We start from the raw sequence: 23,245 nt of genomic DNA on the forward strand, positions 1-23,245 counted from the left end.
TGGCTCAGTCAGTTAAGCGTCCGACTTCAGCTCAGGTCATGATTTCACAATTTGTGAGGTTCAGGCCCCGCATCGGGCTCTGTGCTGACAGCTTGGAGCTCTGAGCCTGGAGCCTACTTTGGATTCTGTGTCTCTCTCTCTCTCTCTCTCTCTGTCCCCTCCCCTGCTCATACTCTGTCTCTCTCAAAAATGAATGAACGTTAAAAAAAAAAAAAAGATCTATCCCAGGCACCTACATGGCTTAGTTGGTTGAGCATCTGACTTCAGCTCAGGTCATGATCTTGCGGTTCCTGAGTTCAAGTCCCACACTGGGCTCCATGCTGACAGCGGAGCCTGCTTCAGATCCTCTGTCCCCCCTCTCTCTCTGCCCCTCCCCGGCTTGTGTTCACTCTCTCCTGCTCTCAAAAATAAACAAACATGTAAAAAATGTTTAATGAAATACTAAAAAAGACTTCTCCCTATGACAGTCTATTACACTAGACTTGATGTGGCTAACCTAGATTGCCCAGGTATACACATTTCCCTCTGCTTACAAATTTTTGAAATTAAACTTAATAGTTAACTGTTTAATACCTGTTTCACCTGAACGGTAAACTTACGACAGCAGACGAGGTCTCTCTTGCTAAACACCACATCCACTCAGAGGGCTATGCCTACAACAGCAAATATGCAGTAAACATCTGCCAACCAACCACTTCAGGCACATAAAACCCATACGGTTAATGTTCGCCTTTTCTCCAGGGAAGGGCCGTTTTTTTGCCATAACAAATGCAGGCTCTGGGAAGCAGAAAAATAAATGAAGAAATGATCATACGAAGAACGGAGTTGGACTGCTCTGCTTGTATTCTAACAACTCTTGTTTTTCCCAGACCTCAGCAGCTTGTGGTAATATACAAAATGTAATTTAATAATGACACTACAGGCCCGTAAAGGCAGAAAGGGAGAAAGGAAGAGAAGAAGGAAAGAAGGGAAGGTGGGGGGGGAGGAGGGAAGGAAGAAGGAAGACTAAGTCCCATCTGCCCCATGTCCTCCTAGAATGCTCAAACCTTGAAGCTCAACCTTGTGCCCCATGCAGCTAAATAGGCACACCGGGGAAATATTCCAGCAAGAGCAAAGCAAAGGTATTCCCCCCATTGCATTCACCTCATAAGACTTCCTTACATTGTTGCTCAAGCAACTGCTAGCAGCTGTTAAAGGGTAGGAAGCTGCTTAAAATCTCCCCAAGTATTTCCCATTGATGATAGACAGATGGACTGGAAAACTAGGTTTCCAGAATTGAATGGCATTCTTGCTTCCTGCTAGAGGTTTCACCAAATGTTACCGCTTGATTTGTCAAGATCCCAAAATTCGGAAAGCCACATTAATTTGCTGTCCCTATTTATTTAAACAAACAAAAAAATGAATATATGAAAATTTTGGCATAATTCATTAAACCATAATTCACATAATTATAAACTACCTGAAACTCACAACATACATTGTGGTTCACTATGAAGCACTCTGATACCCTCCAAAGATCTTAATTTGTACTTGGACTCTATTTTCTGACTATGCCAATGCTTTTAATTTGCGTGCTCTGCTTCACCATATTATTCATTTCATTTGTAGCTGGCTAACGCAGAACTTGCCTTAAAGCAGGAAGCAGAAAAGCACGGGCAGATGAGATTGGAAAAACAGGCAGGGCCTTTACATGCCATGTTGGGGAGCTGGGGCTTCATCCCCACAGCAACAGTTTTAATCTTTATGCAAAGGAATGACATGGTCAGATGTGCACTGTGGATTTTCCACTCTGGTGATATGGGGGGATATCAATGGGGTAAAGAAAACGGGAGAGCAAAATGATACAGCAGGTCAGACGGAGAGCCTACAACAGCCTTGCCTCCTAGCCTCCTCCTTGTGATCTTACAATGTCCTAAATAATTAAAGGACCCCACCCCCATTTCAATACAGAAGCAATGTGAGCTAACTAATTCTAAAATGGAATGTGTGTTAATTCCTTTAACCCTCTAGTATTTTTCCATTGTTCAGATATGGAAACTAAGGCGCAAGTGTTTAAATAACTTGGTCACAGGGCTAGGAGGAGTTATGCCAGGATTCAAACCACAGCAGTCTGGTGTCAGAGCCCTGCTCTAGGCCAAGGCACCAAAAATACAATGACACTGTCATTTCCTGATTCAGATGCCTCAGGGACCTTCAGACCTTTCTGATATGTTTTTTAATTTTTTTTAATGTTTATTTTTGATCGAGAGAGAGAGAAAGAGCGTGAGCAGGGGGAGAGGCAGAAAGAGGAGGAGACACAGAACATGAAGCAGGCTACCGGCTGTGAGCTGTCAGCACAGAGCCCGACTCAGGGCTTAAACCCACAAACCATGAGATCATGAGCTGAGCCAAAGTCAGACAGTTAACCTATGGAGCCACCCAGGCATGCCAGACCTTTCTGATATTAATCAGAGGCTGCCTCCCTTGTACACAAGGAGCCCATATTACCTTGCGTGAAGCAGCAGCCCCTCTTAACAAAAGATATACTCCCTCCACCTGTTTCCTCCACCTCCCCATCTAAATGCATTTCACTAGGGCCAAAGAGCACATAAGGAAAACAAAAGAGCCTAGCAGCTATGGGAATAAAAACTCCACCACACACACACACACACACACACACACACACACACACACACACACACACAACTTCCAGCACCACACACACCTTCCTCTGGCTCCTTGAGAATAATACTGGAGTGCTGGAAGCAAGTTAAATCTAGTTGCATGTATTCCTGGCAGAAACGTTAGTCATAGTTGTTTGAGACCCAGAATGAATAAAGTTCAAGATGTACTCAAAGGCTGACTAAGGATATATAATCTTCCTCCCAAAAAACAGAGACATTACCCAAAGTCATACCAATGTCCTTTAGTGAAGAACCTAAGGCATACATAAGCTTCACTGGGACAGTCTCAGATACACTGAGATTGATGTAATGATAGATTTCTAGACTTCTGGAGTATGAGGCTGTCTGAGCTCAGTACCAATTTGTTATGAAAAACCAGGGATGGGAAATTCACATTCATACACACACACACACACACACACACACACTCAGAGTTAAAAGGCAAAAATAAGAAAATGAGCATGAGATCTACCTAATATAATCCAGTAGTGTGCTTCTAGAAAGTTCTTCAGAAATCAAATGTTCTGAAATCAACATTTTAATAGTGCATTAAGAGTGGCCAGTATTTAAAAGAATCCTAGGGTAGATATATTTGCAGTGACCACCCCAAAGTGACCTGTTTTGTACGGATTTCTGCTTAGAGCAGTGTCTCGTTAATACCAGACAAACAGGCTTAGTCACTTGCCAGACAAAGCTCTAAGCTCTTCCTGACAATATGACAGAACATCAGACTGGAAAATAAAATGCTAGGCCGTGGGAAGAGCATGACTTTCAAATAGCCACTCCTTTTGTCACATATTGTAGCAAAAACCTTCACATCTATCCAAGTTTATGATCAGGAAATCACACGTTCAGGTTCTCTGAGCACAGAAGATATGAGAAATAAAGCATTTTCTTTTAAACTATGAGGAGGCAGTCCTCAAGTTGTAATTCATTACATCAAACCTGAAGTTTTCCAGTCTCAAAAAGACTCTGGTGTCACTACTACGCTTAATTCGACACCAAACGACACCAAAATGACTGCTTCTCCTATGCCCCAAAACCTTACCAAAGACTTGTGTCTCAACTTAAAGGAGCAGAGAGAGGAAAGGAAAGGTGCAGAATACATTCCCTGGCTTCGAAATGGAATCGTTACACAGAGATGTATAAGAGCTAGTGATCGCTATTGGTCTTCCATCTAAACCTGAGATCAGCTGGGAATGCAAGCTGGTGTAGCCACTGTGGAAAACAGTATGGAGGTTCCTCAAAAAACTAAAAACAGAACTACCCTACAACCCAGCAATTGCCCTACTAGGCATTTATCCACGGGATACAGGTGTGCTGTCTCAAAGAGACACATGCACCCCCATGTTTACAGCAGCACTATCAACAATAGCCAAAGTATGGAAAGAGCCCAAATGTCCACCGATGGATGAATGGATAAAGAAGACGTGGTCTATATATACAATGGAGTATTACTCTGCAATCAAAAAGAATGAAATCTTGCCATTTGCAACTAAGTGAAATTAGCCAGAGAAAGACAAAAATCATTATGACTTCACTCATATGACTTTAAGAGACAAAACAGATGAACATAAGGGCAGGGAAGCAGAAATAATATAAAAACAGGGACGGGTACAAAACATAAGAGACTCTTAAACATAGAGAATAAACAGAGGATTGCTGGAGGGGTTGTGGGAGGGGGGATGGGCTAAATGGGTAAGGGGCACTAAGGAATCTACTCCTGAAATCATTGTTGCACTATATGCTAATTTGGATGTAAATTTTTAAAAGTAAAAAATAAAATTTAAAAAAAGGAATAAAAAAATAAAAAATAAAAAAATGACACTGAGATCAGTTACACACAGATTTAGGGCTGTCTTCCTGGAAATCCCACAGACATGGGACCACAGCTCTGGAGCCAGACTCCCCACATCTGAAACCTACTTGTGACCTGGGAAACTTGCTTCCCATCTCTCGACCTTAGTTTCTTGTCTGTAAAATGGGCACATTTACAGGCCTGTGGGGAACGAGTCACAGCTCGCTCAGCACAGAGAACCTGGCCTGGCACACGGGAAGTACTTGAGACACATCAGTTACTTATTTTATATCCACAGTCAACAGAAACATAAATAATTTCCAGAGAATTTGTATTTTTACATGGAAAACAAAGCATATTTGCCTTATTCACCACACTTGTTGGTTGTATAAAAAGAGTTTCTCATGGTCTGAACCAGGCACCTTAATGTCCCCTTTTCAAATTAAAAGTTCTAAGAAAGGAAATATATATATGGTAGAAGGAGTTTTTTTTTTTTAAATAAAAATTGTAATGTTTTCTATTACAATAGCACAAATACTTTTTTTAAAAAACAATGCTAGGGGCGCCTGGGTGGCTCAGTCGGTTAAGCGTCCGATTTCAGCTCAGGTCATGATCTCACGGTCTGTGAGTTCGAGCCCCACATCGGGCTCTGTGCTAACAGCTCAGAGCCTGGAGCCTGCTTCGGATTCTGTGTCTCCCTCTCTCTCTGGTCCTCCCCCCGTTCATGCTCTGTCTCTCTCTGTCTCAAAAATAAATAAATGTTAAAATAAATAAATAAATAAATAAATAAATAAATAAATAAAATAAAAAACAATGCTCATAATGATACTCTGAAGGTAAACAAACAATACATTCAAAGAAATAAATGCAAACATCCCCCTTGCTTAAATTTTATTTCAAAAAACAGGGCTTAAAGAACATAAAGATATAAAGGGAAAGGACACAAACAGCCTAAATAAAAGCAATGTACTATCTCCCCAAATATCCAAATATAATAGGTAGCAACAAAAAGAGAGAGTCTACCTCTTCCACTGCTGTGTCTCTGCTTTCCACTCTCCCACCCACACCCCCTTCACCACCCACTGGATAATGATGCCAGCAAAGATCCCAAAGACTCCTGGTCCCAGAAACCAACTGCCTGGCCAAGAAAGCCAAACTCCTAGAAAACAGGGACAGGCAGTAGCACCCTGCCTGTTCCAAGGAAACATTACAAGTGTTTTTCCTAAAGCAATAACCTTATTTTATAGTTAAAACCAGAAAAAAATTAAAGTACTATAGGAATTGAATTCAATGTTGTGCTCAGGTTAGAGAATGTGGAAAAAATGAAAATACGAATTCCAGAAAGCCACAGCCCCAGAGATGTAGAAACTGCACAATTTAAATGCCTGTCTGCACACGATTATACATCCAGGAGATGGCGATTTCTCAGTTGGTCTGACACAAGCATGAAGTCACGCACACAAAAGGGATACCAAGGGGAGTCCAGAAAGGCTGTACACAATGTCTTCGCTATGCTTGCCAGGCACTGTTCCAAGCAGTTTATGCGTGGGCTCATTTAATCCTACAACTACCCAGGTAGTGGTGGCTTTCTGCATGTGACCTTCTGAACCCAGCAGCCCCCACAGGGCAAGTGCCTACAGGGTCACACTCAGCACTACCACCCACAGCGGGGGGGAAAAACCCAAGGCCCAAGAGGGAGAGAAAAAGTCAGGAAACCTTACTTCAGGGGATCCCAAGTGAGAAAAAGAAAAGGCCAATATGCTACAGAAGGCCCGGAGAAAGAGCTCAGGTCACCAATCTGACAAGAAGAATAGAGGAAGTGATTGGCACAGTGCCAAGTGGCAGAATAAGGCAAGGGCTGACCTCCTTTCGCATTTCAAAGGCCGTTCACTGCTATTCTGACCCTCTCAGTGAGAAATGATCGTTTCATCACCAAAGAGAGAAAATTAGTTGTACTTCCTTATCAGCTTAGAGCAAGATTAATGACAAGTTAACTTCCAAGTTCCATTATTAATAAGCATTAGCTTTTTATAACTCATAAAAGCCCCTAAGAGCTGAACCCCTTGCAAGACTAATTTGAGGTACATGTGATCTCCAGGCGGTGCCAGGGAGATGGGCGCAAGCCTGCTGGTCCCAGGAACAGCAGGAGTGGCAGGGACATGAAGAAGAGCAGAAGTACGACGGCAGCTGCTATGTGCCTCTCGTGTGCCAGCCACTGCTAAGATCTCTGCGTGTGAGGAGCCTCATTTGATTTCACACACAAAAAAAAAGGCGAGGGGGGTTATATTTGTATCCCTCTTTTAAGGAAACAGAATCTTAAAGAAGGTGTGTAGCTTGACCAAGGTCACAAGGTGACCCGGGAATTTCAACCATGCCAGTTCATCCCAGACCTTGTACCCTTGAGTACCCTGGGCTGAGACCGCCTGAACAGATGTTTTCTGTTGTCACTTGTTTCGTTGAAGTTTTTTGTTTTGTTTTGCTTTGTTTTTGTTTTGTTTTTTCCTAAATGCCTCTGGCCTGTGGGGTAGGAGCCTCTCTCTAGAGTGAGGACAAGATGTGTACTTATAAGGCACTAACTTAGATGGCTCAAGAACAGAATTTGGTGTTAATAATAAAGGCCACCAAAGTAGGAAGGGGGAAGAGACATGAATCAAGAATGGCCTGAAACTGATCATGGTGGGTACACGAGGTTCTTCCTACTCTTCTCTACTTTAGGCTACGTATGAAAATTTTTATAATAAAAGGCTTAAAAAATGACTTTCACTTATTGACAGTTTATGAAGTCATTTCCTTTCATTGGTTTTACCAGGTCATACTTGTTCACACAGTTCAGAATTCAAAATGTTATAAAAGGTATGCACTATACAAGTCCCGCTCCCCATTATCCTTCCGTTTCTTTGTACAAAGATATAGAGGTATTTCTCCCCATTCCCTCACAAAAGGTGACACAGTATATGCATTCTATTTCACCTTGCTGTATTCACTTAACTATGTAGCCTGGCGACACTTTTTTTCACGTCAATGTATACATTCTCCATTGCAGCTTGTGGGGGTCCCATAATGTAGATCTACCATGTAGCATATTTAATCGGGACACCTAAGTTGTTTCTAATCTATTGCAATCACAAACAGTGCTCTAATAAATAAGCTTATAATGTGTACTCCTGTCTACTGCCCTATTTTCTTGGTTGTACTATGCATTTCTCACATTTATTTAACTACTGCAACAACTGTTATCAGCAGGAGTAGATCCAAGTTTCATGGGATGTGAAGCTTACACAACTGGGAAGACCCTCTTTAAGATAAACAACACAAAATTAAAAATATGAAATTAGGTGTAAGTGTGTCTATTTCTTTCAAAGTAAAAATTCATACCAATTCACTGGTGTCCTAAAGATTAAGGTCATTTCTTCTGGAATAGTTTCAGACAACTGAACAAAAAATGCCTACATAAGAATACCCCCTGATGGTCTAGAACACCTCTCCCACTAAAACACTCCATCTCCACCTAGAACACTCTGCAACTCCCAGAAACACACTGCACTCACAGGGCCCTGAAGCTTAAGTTTCAATAGGTACAGGGTGCCTAGGTGGCTCAGTCAGTTAAGCGTCCAACTCTCGGTTGTGGGTCAGGTCGTGACCTCGCAGTTTGTGAGTTCAAGTACAACGTCGGGCTCTGTGCTAATAGTGCAGAGCTGCTTGGAATTCTCTGTCTCTCCCTGTCTCTCTGTCCCTCCCCTGCTCGTGCTATCTCAAAATAAACTCAAAAATATCCTTTACACCTGCAAAGGATATCTGTGTCTCCTTGAACGATTGGCATTATCATCACCATCTCACAGATGAGGAAACTGAGGCTCAGCGATGCCAACAGCCTGCCCCACACTGCACAGTGGGTACTAAACGAAGGCCTGTTTTGATTCCAAGGCCTTTGTGTTTAACTGATATACATAGTGCCTACACAGTGGTCTTAAGCCAACGACTAATAATATTTGACTAAACTTATCTTTTCAAAGAGAGGACTAATAAAAGCTAACACTTGCAGTATTAGTTCTTCAGGGAAGAAACATTTGATTTGAAACAAATTCTCCATTTCCCTTTTGTATTTTCAAAACCTCTATTCTCTCCTTTAAAAGAAAATAAATAAAAGCCCCCGTGAATATACCCAACTAAATACAGAGCCCAAGGTCAGCACTGTGCTTGTCACACAAGTCAGGCATCACCTGACAGGTTCTCTGGCACCTAGAGAGGGACAAACAATGAATCAAAGAGATGACTCAAGGCTTATCCTTTGTGTTGGGGGTGTGTTTGTTTTCTGCTGAGCTCTCCTGTTTCTAATAATACCCCAGATCCTCGCATTTGTCTAGAAACTAGACTAGAACCAAGGACTGTGATCAACTCTGCTCTAATAACTTGATGTAGAAAGAACCTAACCCTAAATACTAGAAAAGAGGCTTCTTCCACTCCAACTCAAAAAGCAGCAGGCTGGACTGATTAAATATTTGGGGCAAACTTCAGCACTCAACAGCAGAAGCTACATCAGTGATTCTCACCAAGCGTGTTGCTGGGACGTGTTGCTAATAACATTCAATGCCTGCAAGCCAGAGGGCTGGGCTGAATACCCTGCAATGATGACAGGGACAGTTCGGTACAGGTAAGGGCTGTCCAGCCACAAATGCAAAAAGCAGTGATGGCCGAGAGGACTGAGGAGACAGGCCTTCATGGATGGGAGGGAGACACGAGTCAATACAGACATGGAGACACTTTACCCCAGACCTTTCGGGTTACTCTGGTGCAATAACAGAATGATAAGGTCTGCACACGGAGGGCACTTGTCTAGTGTACGCACTCTACCGATGTGTACTGCACCTGCGTGCCTACTGTCACGGACGGCCATGCAGGGTCACACTGAAGACCACAATAACCCACAGACTTTGAGAGTTCACCGTGCTTTCAGCTTCAGAAATAGAAGCGTTTAAATTAATCGAAGGGTACAAGGTTCTAAACTTTCAAACTCATCAAAAAAACTCTCAAAACTGCTTTTCTTGCAGTTAGATAAATACCACCTTTATTCAACCTGAAATTTAGCAAAAATGAAATTGAAAGCAAAATTGCCTCTATCAAAAGGCTATGTTCTAAAATAACATTATTTACAGGATGATTTAACAACAACTTAACCAAAACAACAGGAAAACATGTTCTGCCTCAGACCCAAATGTTCTCTAACAGGGCAGCCCAGATACATGCTTAATATAGATCACATGCATTCATTTGTTCATTCATTCATTCATTATTTATTTATTTGGAATGATTCTACATTCCTCGAAACTGGAACACTTCTGTCAGAAGAATTTTTATTTTTATCAGCGTTACCTGCTATTTGTACGGAACCATCCTCACCCAGAAGAATATTACCAGCTTTCAAATCCCTATTAGAAAAAAATGAAGAATGAATTATGGAATATAGACATTATATTGCATCAATTCACTCAGAGATTTAAAAACAATCATATAATGTAGCTGTTTAAAGTAATTATCATTTTACAAATATTAAAATTATATCACAGATTTAAAAAGCTACAGGGAGAAACGGCGATTTTATAGTTTGCTCCTGGGGGGTGGTTAGGATTTTAGTAACAAATATTTTATGTGAAATCATTATCCAAATTTAATTAAATCACGAGTGAGTACATTCTTTATGTTGTAGAGTTGGAGATCGCCCATTAACTCACCATACTATCTTTTCTCAAGAATTAAAGCTGATAATTCTATGTAAAGCTGTTCTACTTCCACTTAAATTTGTCTGTGGAACAATTCCAAATTAATCCCAGCAGCCTCTTAAACAATGGATTGGATCAGCCTCTCCCCTGGAGAGATACTGATTATAAATCCCAATTATAACATTCTATAATATATTTCTTCATTATATAGAAGTCTTAACACTTAAAAAGAAAAATAACAACTTACAAGTTTGAAACCTAAGGTCATGTTTTTTTCTAATTACCAAAAGACATGGCAGATATCCTTAAATATACAGCCCACATATAGCGCAAGGTAGGGGAATTACAATACCAGCATTACTAATAAATGGTTATTTACTCACAGCTATTCCTAGGGGCCCAAGTAATACTAACTCTTTTGAAACATCAAACACTCCTATTCTAGGCTGTTTGGCTATTTAAAGAATTAGCATTTTATGTCACAAAAGAAGATGTAATTAGCTACCCCCCCCTCTTTCCTCACACCACCATGCCAAAAATAATGAACATATTACAACATTTGGAACAGTTTTGCCTGTATTAGATAGTTAGAGATGCTATCCTGTTCAATTAAGCATACTTCAAGAGTAGTATTGTTAATTTTTTTTAGTGAGTTCACTAGGTACTTTTTTATATTCTGCTTTTATTTCAGTGAAAATGGATAAAGCAATGCTAAGGATACTAATATATTTCATCAAAATTTATTCTCTCGGGGCACCTGAGGGGCTCAGTCGGTTAACCACCGATTTTGGCTCAGGTCATGATCCCCCAGTTCATGGGGTCGAGCCCTGCGTCGGGACTCTGTGCTGAGAGCTCAGAGCCTGGAGCCTGCTTCAGATTCTATGTCTCCCTCTCTCTCTTTCTCTCTCTGCGCCTCCCCCACTCATGCTCTGTCTCTCTCAAAAATAAACATTGAAAATAATTTTTTAATTTATTCTCGTTTCTTTAAGTACTTTTTTCACAACTATTTGGCCTAGCTCAGAAATAATGTTGATACCTACCAGCAATATGTTTTCCTTAACAGTCTTTACAAACCAGAGCTGAATATACAAATGGCTGAATTTAAACATCTCTGCAGAAGTCATACCTGTGAATCTGACCATTTCTGTGTAGATAGTCTAAGCCTTCCAAAACCTCTTTAAGAATTGTTGCTATTATTGCCTCTTCCAGAACTCCATTCTTGTGTTCCCCTCGGTTAACAATGTACTTTATGATATCCAACATGGAACCTAGGTGGAGAGACAGAAGAATCGAAACATCTGTGTAAGCACAAGCACCTTCATTACCTTTCTAGCTTGGGCTCCACTATTTAGAAAATTGAATGGAAATGTCAAAATACGTTTGTTTATTTGATGCAATTGCTCCCAAGGCACACAAACAATTGCATGGCAGCACGTGACCAGAAACACAAGATCCAAGTTTGCAAGAGCACTTTCAGCATAAGAATAACTCTGGGTCAGGATGCAAAAAACTGTTCACGGTCACTCCAGGGTTAGTCCTTTCTCCCACACATGCACAGTTGGTTACAGACTCAGAAGGGGATTCAAGATGTCCGAACTGAAAAAAAAGAGGAGGCGGTGGCCAGGGGAACAGACCGCAATGAACTGAGAGCCAGAAGCACAGTCTCCCTGAATATCTAGGACACAGGTAGGAGGGGAGAAAAAAAAAAGTATATTGCCTCCAGACCCCTGCTGATAACCAGAATATTCCTTTCTGTGACTCTGGGCAATCTTTATTTTTGTTTACTTGATCCATAATGTACTGACTTTTATAATGAAATAAATACACGGTACTTTGTTACCACGAACAGATTAGGATCCCTGGCATTCTGAGTTCATGTTTCAACACATACTAATTAATATTCCAAACCTCCCGGTCATTTTAAAAGCCCTAATTACCTGGGGGTTCAACATTTCTGAAGAGTTAACAAATGGCTTACCTCAGGACCTGAATCTGGCTCTAGGCGCTCTATGATTAACTGGGAGTACTGAGTTTCCACATCAGGTATTACCACACCAGACTAGCTGCCTGCCCCTCATTAAGAGATTTCATATGATAAAATATTATAAAAGAAAACAAATACATATTTCCCCCTCAGAGAAACAAAACATCTATTTATTCATTGAATCTTAAATTCTTTAGTAGTTTTGAAAACAATACTTCCACAACTGCTTCATTTTCATATTATAAGTATATACCAGGTAAGGCACGTATGTATGCATTTCTGGCTTGCTAAAAGAAAAATGAGCAATAGTCCACATCGGCCCAGGTTTCTCTGACCTGTGGAAACCTGTTTAAAACTCGTTCTTCTTACCTAAAGCCCAGGCAGACTAAGTTGGATTCTTTTAAAAAGACAATGAAATTTTCTATCCAGTCTTCAGGCAACGGGATACGGGACATTGTTAAGCTAATCAAAGGTTAATTGGGATCAAAATAAAGACAGGAAGTAAAATTCTCAGTTTGAGCAGTGTTTCTGGGGCTGCCTAGGGTCCCAGGTCACCAGAACCTCGATCCCTGCAACAAGAGATTGGGTGAAGGGTCGTCTTACTGACAAAGCACCAGCCTCGGCAGAGACAAGGAGCAATGCCCACACTCAAACCCTGCAGTCTGGCTCCAGCAGGCTGCCTTTTTCTTTCTTCTTTCATTTCTTTCTTTTCATGTTTAATTAAAACCCGAAGTAGGCACTCAAGGAAACAATGACTAATAGGATTGACAAGACTGGGAACAGAACCTAACTCAGCTCTCCCAGGCTCCCCACTGAGACCCGCGCAAGTGGACCCAAAGCAATCACAGCATATTTGTCCTGTCAGCTCTGGGCCTCTGCTTGATCCAAGAGAGTTTCTTTACAACAACAACAACAAAAATGAAGATGCCTCCCACAATTCTGCCTTCACTGGAACCAGGTCTACAGGTTAAAACGGGCTCTACAATATAAATTCAGCTATACTGGTTCTGGCTTCATCCAGGCAGTGCAAAATGTCTTCCTCTGCTCCTAAACGACACTTCACGTCTGGAAAAGATATACAGAGTGATACATGTGGGAATGCTGGGTGTTACAAAGAAAATCACTGGGGCTTTCTAAGCTTAAATTTTCATGTCTGTAAAATGAAGGTGATAATTCCTGTGGTGTAGCACAGCTTTTAAGTCAACAGGTCCTACTGCCACAAATTCCGGTGCTCACAGCTACTGTGTATGTGACCTTGGGCAAGCTGCCCGACTCTCTTAAGTTTTGGGGAACTTTCTGAAGAGCAGGGACAGTGACACTAGCCGTTCAAAGATGCTGTCCAGATTAAATGAAATAAGGTAAGTAAATTGCCTTGAGCAGAATCTAGCCACAGAGTAAGTGTTCAATAAAGTTAATGGCTACCATTATCATTCTCTATCAACTAGTGATGCTAAGAGATTAAAAGAAAAAATACGGCAATGTAAAAGTGCCTTATAAGTTAAATTGTCAATGACTTTTATAACTTCATTGACCTGAGGCCAGAGTGAAAGTTACTTTGCCTCTTCAAATGCAAACACAGGATGAAAATAGTGCCACTTCCGATCAACACTGCAAGCAAATAATTTAGCATGCACAGAGTTTCTCTCCATTTCAACTGAAACAAGATTTACTGAGTACCCACTGGGTGTCAGGTTCAATAAGGGAGAAGTCCATTAGACCATGCTCTCCTCATCAAGTCCACAATCTAATCTAAATCTGTACTGTCCAATATCATAGCCACTAGCCATCTGTGGTTATTTAAATATAAGCTAGTTAAAAATGAATAGAAATCCAGTTCCTCCAGAAATTCAGTAACACCAGCCACATGTCAAGTATTTAAGAGCCACATGTACCTAGTAGAAACTGGAGAGCACAGTTATAGAACATTTCCATCATCACAGAACTTTTAATGAACGGCACTGAGGTAATTCACTATATTACAATGTGTTAAGGACTTGAATAATATTAAAAACAGAGTTTAAACAGGAAGGACTGGTTAACTTTTGTGTTGCAGAGAGGACGTGACCTCTTAGGACTTTGGCATGTGGAGAAGGAAGGACAGACATCTAGGGCTGAGGAGCAGCACAGGGGAGACATCGGGGTGCAGAGGTATTTAGAGAGCCTCACCTACACCAAGAAGGCTGGGCAGAAGAGGACACGGATATTCTAGGAAGTTTAGCCATATTATGAAAGCTTTTCAATACCAACGTGAAGAAATCTGGGCTTTATTCTCTAGGTAAATAATAAACCAAGCAAAACTTTAAATACAAGAGTAAGGGGACCAAATGTAAAGTTGTATGCAATGTTACGGCTTGCACAAAAGACAAAAGAACACACACACACACACACACACACACACACACACACACAAGCAAACAATAACAAAACCCACTTACCTCCACTTAGTAATTTCATGACCAGCCAAAGTTCATCTTTTACCACAAAAGAGGTGTAATAGGTCACTACGTTGGGATGGCTGCACTGACTCATGGCTTGAATTTCTTTCTATAAAAAGAACAAAACGTGACATAGTCTCACGGGGTAAAAATCGGGAAGCAAAACACACTGAGCACACCTAGGCACTTTTCCTACTTAAAAACATACGTGGGGGGCTGCTTAAACCATTAGTTCAAAGAAGCTGCATGAGAACTAAGTCATTCATCCAATTATCAACTTGCTGGAATTCAGAAAGGCCTCTTTAGGAGACCACAGAGCCCTGTGGACCGGTCCCAGGACACAGAAACCTCAGGGAGCATATCACCCAGATCACTCCCTACTCAGTAGCAGAGAGCCCCATCACACATGACTGAGTGCCTCCTGCCTGCAAGGAAGGCTGCGATAGAGAAAGAAAAGGCTGAGTGAGTCATTAGGGGACCTGGGTCCTACTGCCAAGCCTCAACTCTGGCGGGTCTTAGATCCTCCCTCATCCAAAACTGTTTCTGCTTCTCAGGACTGCTGTGATGGTAAATGAGCAAATACCCATTAAGATGCTAGAACATAATTTCCCAAATTCTATTTCATGGTAGATAGTTTATCAAGAAAAAAAAGGGGTGGGCAGGCTAGTGGAATAAGCTCAAGAAACATCAGATCCTACATCTCACTCTAAAAGGGTTATAGGGAACATTATTACTGTCAAAGACTCTGAGAATTCCTGCAGTAGATAAGCTGTTTTAGTTGAATCCACATGAACAATGCAGTTAAATAATGCTTTGTGGGTCACAATTTAGGAAACACTACTACTATAGAGGAAAATAAGTTTCATATAGAGACACAAAACAATAAAGTTTTGAAATCAAATAGGCAACTTCAATAAACCACATTTTCTTGCAATACTTAAGTTCCCATTGGTTTTGGTGTATTGTCTTAAGTTATTGCCAGATAACTCCTATAAAGCTTCAGTCTCCAAAGGCAAGGGAAATAAAATCAAAAATGGAACTATTGGGACCTCATCAAGATAAAAAGCTTCTGTACTGCAAAAGAAACAATCAACAAAACTAAAAGGCAACCAACAGAATGGGAAAAGATATTTGCAAATGACATATCAGATAAAGGGTTAGTATCCAAAATCTATAAAGAACTTACCTAACTCAACACCCAAAAAACAAATAATCCAGTGAAGAAATGGACAGAAGACATAAATAGACACTTTTCCCAAGAAGACACCCAGATGGCTAACCAACACATGAAAAGATGCTCAACATCACTCATCATGAGAGAAATACAAATCAAAACCACACTGAGATACCAGCTCGCATCAGTCAGAGTGGCTAAAATTAACAACTCAGGAAACAACAGATGCTGGCAAGGATGTGGAGAAACAGGAACCCTCTTGCACTGTTGGTGGGAATGCAAACTGGTGCAGCCGCTCTGGAAAACAGCATGGAGGTTCCTCAAAAAATTAAAAATAGAAGTACTCTACAACCCAGCAATAGCACTACTAAGAATTTATCCAAAGGATACAGGAGTGCTGATTCATAGGGGTACCTGTACCCCAATGTTTATAGCAGCACTTTCAATAATAACCAAATTAAGGAAAGAGCCTAAATGTCCATCAACTGATCAATGAATAAAGATGTGATTTATATATACAATGGAATACTACTTGGCAATGAGAAAGAATGAAATCCTGCCACTTGCAGCAATGTGGATGGAACTAGAGGGTATTATGCTGAGTGATATAAGTCAGTCGGGGAAAGACAGATATCATATGTTTTCACTCATATGTGGAACTTGAGAAACTTAACAGAAGACAAAGGGGGAAGAGAAGGGGAAAAAATAGTTACAGAGAGGCAAATCATAGAAGACTCTTAAATACAGAGAATAAACAGAGGGTTGATGGTGGGGCGGGGTGGGAGAGGGGAAAATGGGTGATGGGCATTGAGAAGGGCACTTGCTGGGATGAGCACTGGGTGTTGTATGTAAGCGATGAATCATGGGAATGTACCCCCAAAACCAAGAGCACACTTTACACACTGTGCGTTAGACAACTCGACAATAAATTACATTAAAATGAAAAAAGAAGAAAGAAAAAAAAAAAACACTAGAAAAAAAACAAAATAAAATAAAACTTCAGTTAACCCTCAATCAAGGGTATCAGACTAGTGTAACTCCCTCTCAAGGTGCCGTCCAAAAGCCACAAAAAATAACGTAAGTCATCAAAGAAATCTTATACATGCTATGATGTACTTATGATGAAAGAAAAGTGCATTTATGCATCGTATAAATATTTTCAATAGTAATGAGCATCTAGTTAACTCTGAATTAATTTTAAATCACCCAGCCGAAAGATTCCAAATGGGGATGCAATCCTTGCACATCCAGTACTACTTAATCCTCAAAGTGCCAAGACCCTATTTCTCAGAATACTGGACCAAAACACTATGACATGTAACACACATATATATACCTTAGTTTATATGTTTATATAAGTGCTTTTTACCAAGGATAAACATAGAAAAAAATCACTAATTTTTCCATTTTCATTATATAACAACACTTTCCATTGCTCATTTCCTTCATCCATTTAACTAATTACAGGTTTTCTAAATCTGACACTTTTCAATTCAGCTACTCCTGTCCTTTGAACAAGATCTGAAACCTGAGGTCCAGTTTCCATCTGTTTCTGGTGTTGGGTTTTGATATCACGAGATGCCGCTGAAGGAGAAATGCAACACTGCACAGGCCATTCCTACCTTAAGTCACTAGCACCTGTTCACTGTGGGGACGGACGGCTCACTTGGAAGGCGTGCAGCATCAGGTAGGGTCCGGTATACACACAGATGCCCCCCGCTGCTCACAGAAAGGAGAATGATGTTTCTTGAAAGTGTGGGTGCTCCACATTCTCATCATTTCACATTTAATGCAAATGAATGCTTATCTAGCTTTCTAACTCCAAACTTTTAAATCATTAATCTAAATGAACAATAAACAACCAATGCCCATATGAAAGGAAATTCTTCTGCACTGAAGCAATACTGGGCCAAACTCTGGAAAAACCCGTTTTCTTGCACTTTCCATTTAGATGGGCAGTATCACTTCCTACCCAGAGTATCAGGTTCTCCAACACTGCAGTGAGCAAACTATTTGTGTTGGGGGTGGGGGCATGCATACATGCATGGGTATATGCGTGTGTATGTGTGTGTATGTATGTGTGAAAGAGAAAGGGAGGGAGGCAGGGAGGGAGAGAAAGTAGGGGGGAGAGGGAGAAAAGGGAACAGGGGGAGATGTACAGAGGGAGGGAGAGAGAGAAAAACTCTTTAACCCGTGGATATAACTTACCAAGTTCTAGTCCTTCAAAATTTTGGGTCTTAGAGGTACCAGATGGACATTTAAAGGTCCTGAAGATTTGGGGGCACCTGGGTGGTTCAGTCGGTTCAGCATGTGACTCTGCTTTTCAGCTCAGGTCATAATCCTAGGGTCATAGGATCAAGTCCTGAGTCAGGCTCTGCAATGAGCATGGAACCTGTTTGGGATTCTCTCTCTCTCTGCCTCTGTCCCTCTCCTGCTCTTTCTCTCTCTCTAAAATAAAAAAAATAATAATAATAAAATATAAAGGTCCTGAGGATTTAAAAGAAAGAGGCAGGGAGAGGGACATAGATACTGCCCCTAGTAATACACCCCTGGACCAACACGAAGGCAGGTGGAGGCAAAGACAGAAAACCTCAGAGCAGACTTACCATCAGTCTGACCACTCATAACCTCACATCCTTCCTTGCAGCCTCACAGTTCCTCTTCACTGCTTCGCTAGGGTTCCATACCCCCACTCCTACATCATGCAATTTCCTACACAAGCCATTCCATGTAGCAGAGCCTCTAATACTTAAAGACATGGGAAAACCTGCCTTAGGGAGAAACAACAGTCACTTAGCCTCAGCGTATGACCTGTGCTATCACTGAGCCTCCATGATAAGTATTTCCACAAGCAGTGCAGAAATACACTCACAGAAGAACAAATGAGGTGTTCTACCTGCCTATCCAACATTATTTCAGTTTATACGTAAGCCTTGTATTTAGTTGCCTTCTAGAGAGATGCAAAATTTTATATTTATATATTTGTATTTTTGCTATGGTCTGAATGTTTGTGCCCACCCCCTGAATTCATAAGCTGATGGCCTCAGGAAAGGGGGTCTTTGAGAGGTGACCGGGTCTTGCGGATGGAACCCTCATGAATGAGATTTGTGCCAGTATAAGAGACCCCAAAGAGCTAGCCTGCCCCTTCTGCCACAGGAAGCAGTGAGAAGTCTGTGACCTGGAAGAAGGCTCCCACTCGACCATCCCAGCACCTTGACCTTGGACCTCCAGCCTCCAGAACTGTGAGAAGTAAATTACTGTTGTTTGTAAGCCACCAAATCTGTGGGATTTTTCTTACAGCAGCCTGAATCAATTAAGACAACTGTATATACTTTTTATATTTTATATGTTGAAAATATAAATATTTCTTGAATCAAATGTTCTTTCCATAGAACTACTCTCTCCATTTCTTTTCAGAACAGTGATGGCAGCTGCTCTTTGAATCCTTCCCTGGGAACAGTCTACCAGATAAATTATCCAAGCTTTTCCCATTGTCCTAACTTCACTCACAGGATAGGCAAAGCCCTTTATTCCCAAACATATTCATTTCTCTCTATTTCTAAAAGTGACAAAAGTATTGCCCAAAGATGATTAAGTGGGTATGATTAAAAAAAAAAAAAAAGTTTTTAGGGCACCTGGGTGGCTCAGTCAGTTGAGCTCCAACTCTTGATTTCAGTTTAGGTCATGATCCCAGAATCTTGGGATCAGGCCCTGCATCGGGCTCTGTACTGAGAATGCAGCCTGCTTAAGATTCTCTCTCTCTCCCTCTCTGCCTACCTCCCCATCGCCCCCCAGACCCACTCATGCTCACTCTCTAAGTAATAAAATAAAAAGGTTTATCCAATTCTCCCTACAAAATGAGAGGGTTCTAAAACTCTATTCCCTTCACTAGGATACAATCCATAGATGCATGATTTGGAAAAATGCTTCTCAAACTTGAAAGTGTACACAGATCACCTGGGGACCAAGTGAAAATGCAGATTCTGATTCAGTTGGTCTGGGGTGGGGCCTGAAATTCTGCATTTCTATCAGGCTTCCAAGTAAACTGGTTAAGTCCAGAAACCAGACTCTAAGTGACTAAGTGGTGGAAAGCAAACAGAGGCACTTGGGTATGGGGACAGGTGAAAGGAAGGAGCACCAAGGGCCACAGTAAAGGTGATGGGGTTAGAGCCTGAGGAGGGGAGCAAGCCCAGAGGCACCGCCTAGCTGAGTCTGACCTGAAGAAAGGGGTAGGAAACAAAGCTAGAAATAGGGGAGACTAGTAAACAATTCACAGGGAGAAAAAAACACGAGGTCAAGATCTGAAGAACTTACACAACTCTGAAATCTGGACAACACATGTGCCAAAACTGCAGTCGAGGACTGTAACACAGTGACTCCTTTGGCAGAGTCTAGTGAAATAAGACAGACATGCCATCAGGTGCCAAAGCAAGCCACAGCCTGGTATTTAATCTGCCCTGTGGACCAAAGAGCTGCTCATGCAGCTTCATCTGAAACACACCACAAATGAAATTTCACAAGAGTAGGAAAACAGGCCTAAAATGGGATAGCAAGAAAAAGGCCTCCCCATCTGCCAGCACTGAAGCGGCAGCCACAGCAGCAGCCCTCTGCTGGGAGCTGGGTGGGCGGACGACAGACCTATGAGGGACACGCACGTGCAGCTGCGGGGCCAGCCTGGCCACATTTGCCCAACCGGGGCACGATATAGGCCTCTCACGTGGAATAGTCCAGGTTTGGTGGGGGACACAAAACACACAGAATATCCTACCATAGAATATCCCAGAAATAGGATTGCTTGGGAGGAAAAAAAAAGAAAAAACTACCAAAAAACCAAAAACTGAAAAAAATGGAAAGAAAGTATATTTAAGTGTTTATGAGGGCTTTTGTAATAGTGCTCTATGGCCTTTGTTCCTCCTACCACCACCACCACCATCAAGAAAGAAAGAAAGAAAGAAAGAAAGAAAGAAAGAAAGAAAGAAAGGAGGGAGGAAGAAGGAGGGAAGGAAGGGAGGGAGGAAGGAAGAAACCTTCTCCTATAAACCATACTAAGGACAAGCAAGAACTGTGGTTCACAGGGTTGGGAGCCACTGAGGAAGAGCTAAACTCCTAAGACAGGGCTGGCTTGGAAGCTTGGCTAAGCCACTGAGCAGCCCGATTACCCCGGCAGGTTACCCCATGTCCTTGAACCTGTGTCCTGTCATAAAAGGAGATTATTAATGCTGTCTACATAGGATTTTTGTGAAATAAGTGAAACGAGACCTACAGCACTCCTCGCAGGATGCCTAGCACATAACACAAGCGTTAAAAGACAGCCTCTCAATGTCTCGGTTCCTTCTCTGCAGATGAGCAACCCCATACTGATCACTTACCTCAAGTGTCCCAAATTCCTGACTCAACCTCAAAGAAACGGAGACAGACGCTGGCAGCAGCGCCTACCCTGCCCTACAGAAACATCAATCACAGAACGTGCTCCGTGTGTCCTGCCAGCTCTAAGAGTCTGTAATGTGTGTATAGGTCACTGGGCCACGAGTCTGTAGCTTTATTCCTGACTCTACGTTGTCTCCCACAGGAGTTTTCCTAAGTACTTCACCCCGTGTTTAATTCATACCACCCTGTCATATTTCATGCATCCTGGTACACCGCCTCAAGCCCTTTTGTGATAAGGAGCCTAACATATACTTATGCAAAGGGTTCAAAACACCTAGCATAGGGGCACCCGCCTGGCTCTGTGGGCAGAGTGTGCAACTCCTGATCTCAGGGTTGTAAGTTCAAGCCCCACGTTGGGTGCAGAGGTTACTTAAAAAATAAAATCTTTTAAAAACAAAAATAAAAAAACACAGAGCACAGAAAAGAGTTTGAAGATATAATAATTAGGAAAAGTTAAAGCCTAGTGTCTTTTGTTCCTAAAACCAGAAGATTCACAAAGTACTGAAAGAAATTTCATTACAGAAAAGAAACAGTTTAAATGGATTCTGAATTCAAAATAATAAACTACACTTAACCAAATTAGCATATTTTCACAGCTTATGTAAATCCTAAATAAATTCTTCTTCATCTGATATTGGTGGCAAAATATCCCACTCAGCCTTAGTTAGGAATCAAATTTCTCAGCCTCCAAAATCATGTGCAGTTAAATCTGAGAAGATGTTATTTCTAACTTTATTCTAGAGCAGTGGTTTTCAACCTTGGCTGCACATTGAAATCACCTGGGTAGCTTTAAAAAATACTAGGGCCTGGAGCCTAGCCCCAAAGATGCTGATGCAAATTGGTTTAGGATAAGAGGCTGGGAATGAAAATTTTCAAAAGCTCCTAGGTGATTCTAATGTTCGGCCAAGGTTGAGAACTACTGTTTTCAAGCTAGGCACTAAGATGCATCATTCCTTCAATGAAACACTGAGAGAAACACCTACCTCTCAGGCATACTTCCACACTGCAACTTTTAATCCTTTAAAAAGGGGAAAATATGTATGATTTACAAATACTATCAAATGAAACCTATATTTCCAAATGCAAGAGATAACCAGATACATCTTTTAAAATGTATGCAACATTCTGCAGGCATTTTAAGAACTCCTTAAATGGTGAGGGTAACCACGTTAAATAACACTTTTCAGAAAGTCATTCTCCAGCTTGCAATTCCATAACAATTCCATAACAGCACCATCATGAAGGGTAACCTAATATTCATAAATAGCCCGATACTGTAAGTGGCAGAATTAAAACAAAGACAAAAACAAAACCCATAAATTTCTATGATCTCAAATGTCAGACAAGAAAAGATTGACAAAGTTGTTACAAGAGCAATGTATTTTTTTTGGACTGTCATTTTCAATCAGGCAAATGTCAGTATCAGGTCTTTCAATGTAAAAAACTATGTATCACATGTGCAGCAAACTCTTACCTCTTTTCAAAGAAGAGTATCAAAAGGGAAAAACCTACTTTAAAAAACGTTAAGTGAAATATTTCAACTTGTACCCAAATGTATCAACCATTGTTCCTTGCCATTTAGTTTTGTAGTTATTTTTATAGGACTTGGTATCTGTGTTTATCCAAGTGAAGTCCATTGAAGACAGGATTAGAAATGGGAAAAGTCTAGATAAGACAGGGAAATATTTTTTAAGAAATTAGGAGAAAGAGGGGCCAGGGTGGCTCAAGTCACTTGAGCGCCCCACTCTTGGTTTCGACTCAGGTCATGGTCTTGCAGTTTTGTGGGTTCAAGCCCCGCGTTAGGCTCTGTGCTGGCAGTGCAGAGCCTGTTTGGGATTCTCTCTCTCTCTCTCTCTCTCTCCCTCTCTCTGCCCCTCCCCTACCCATGCTGTCTCTGTTTCTCTCAAAATAAATAAATAAGCTTAAAAAAAGAAATTAGGAAAAGGGGAGCAGAAATTCCCTGACGGCCTTACTCAGTGTTGGCAGAGAAGTATTTAAAACAAAAGGTAGAGTGTCATGGGAGTTGGAGAGTGGGTAAATCCCTCGA

General features: G+C 41.3%; 1 protein-coding gene across 8 annotated transcripts in view; it reads right to left on the reverse strand.

Annotated features, from left to right (window-relative positions):
- STK39 (serine/threonine kinase 39) overlaps positions 1-23,245 on the reverse strand; it is a 316,473-nt gene that overhangs the window by 225,769 nt on the left and 67,459 nt on the right. For all 8 annotated transcript variants that reach the window (XR_006205518.1, XM_042949026.1, XM_042949028.1 and 5 more), the window contains exons 3-5: positions 14,598-14,706; positions 11,305-11,446; positions 9,832-9,887 (exon numbers count right to left, since the gene is read on the reverse strand). Coding sequence is in view for 7 of the 8 variants with exons in the window: in XM_042949026.1 (XP_042804960.1) it covers positions 9,832-9,887; positions 11,305-11,446; positions 14,598-14,706 (307 nt within the window). In the remaining variant the exon portion in view is untranslated. The remainder of the gene's footprint in view (positions 1-9,831; positions 9,888-11,304; positions 11,447-14,597; positions 14,707-23,245) is intronic.

This window comes from Panthera leo, chromosome C1, assembly GCF_018350215.1.
Source record: "Panthera leo isolate Ple1 chromosome C1, P.leo_Ple1_pat1.1, whole genome shotgun sequence".
NCBI classification, from domain to species: Eukaryota; Metazoa; Chordata; class Mammalia; order Carnivora; family Felidae; genus Panthera; species Panthera leo.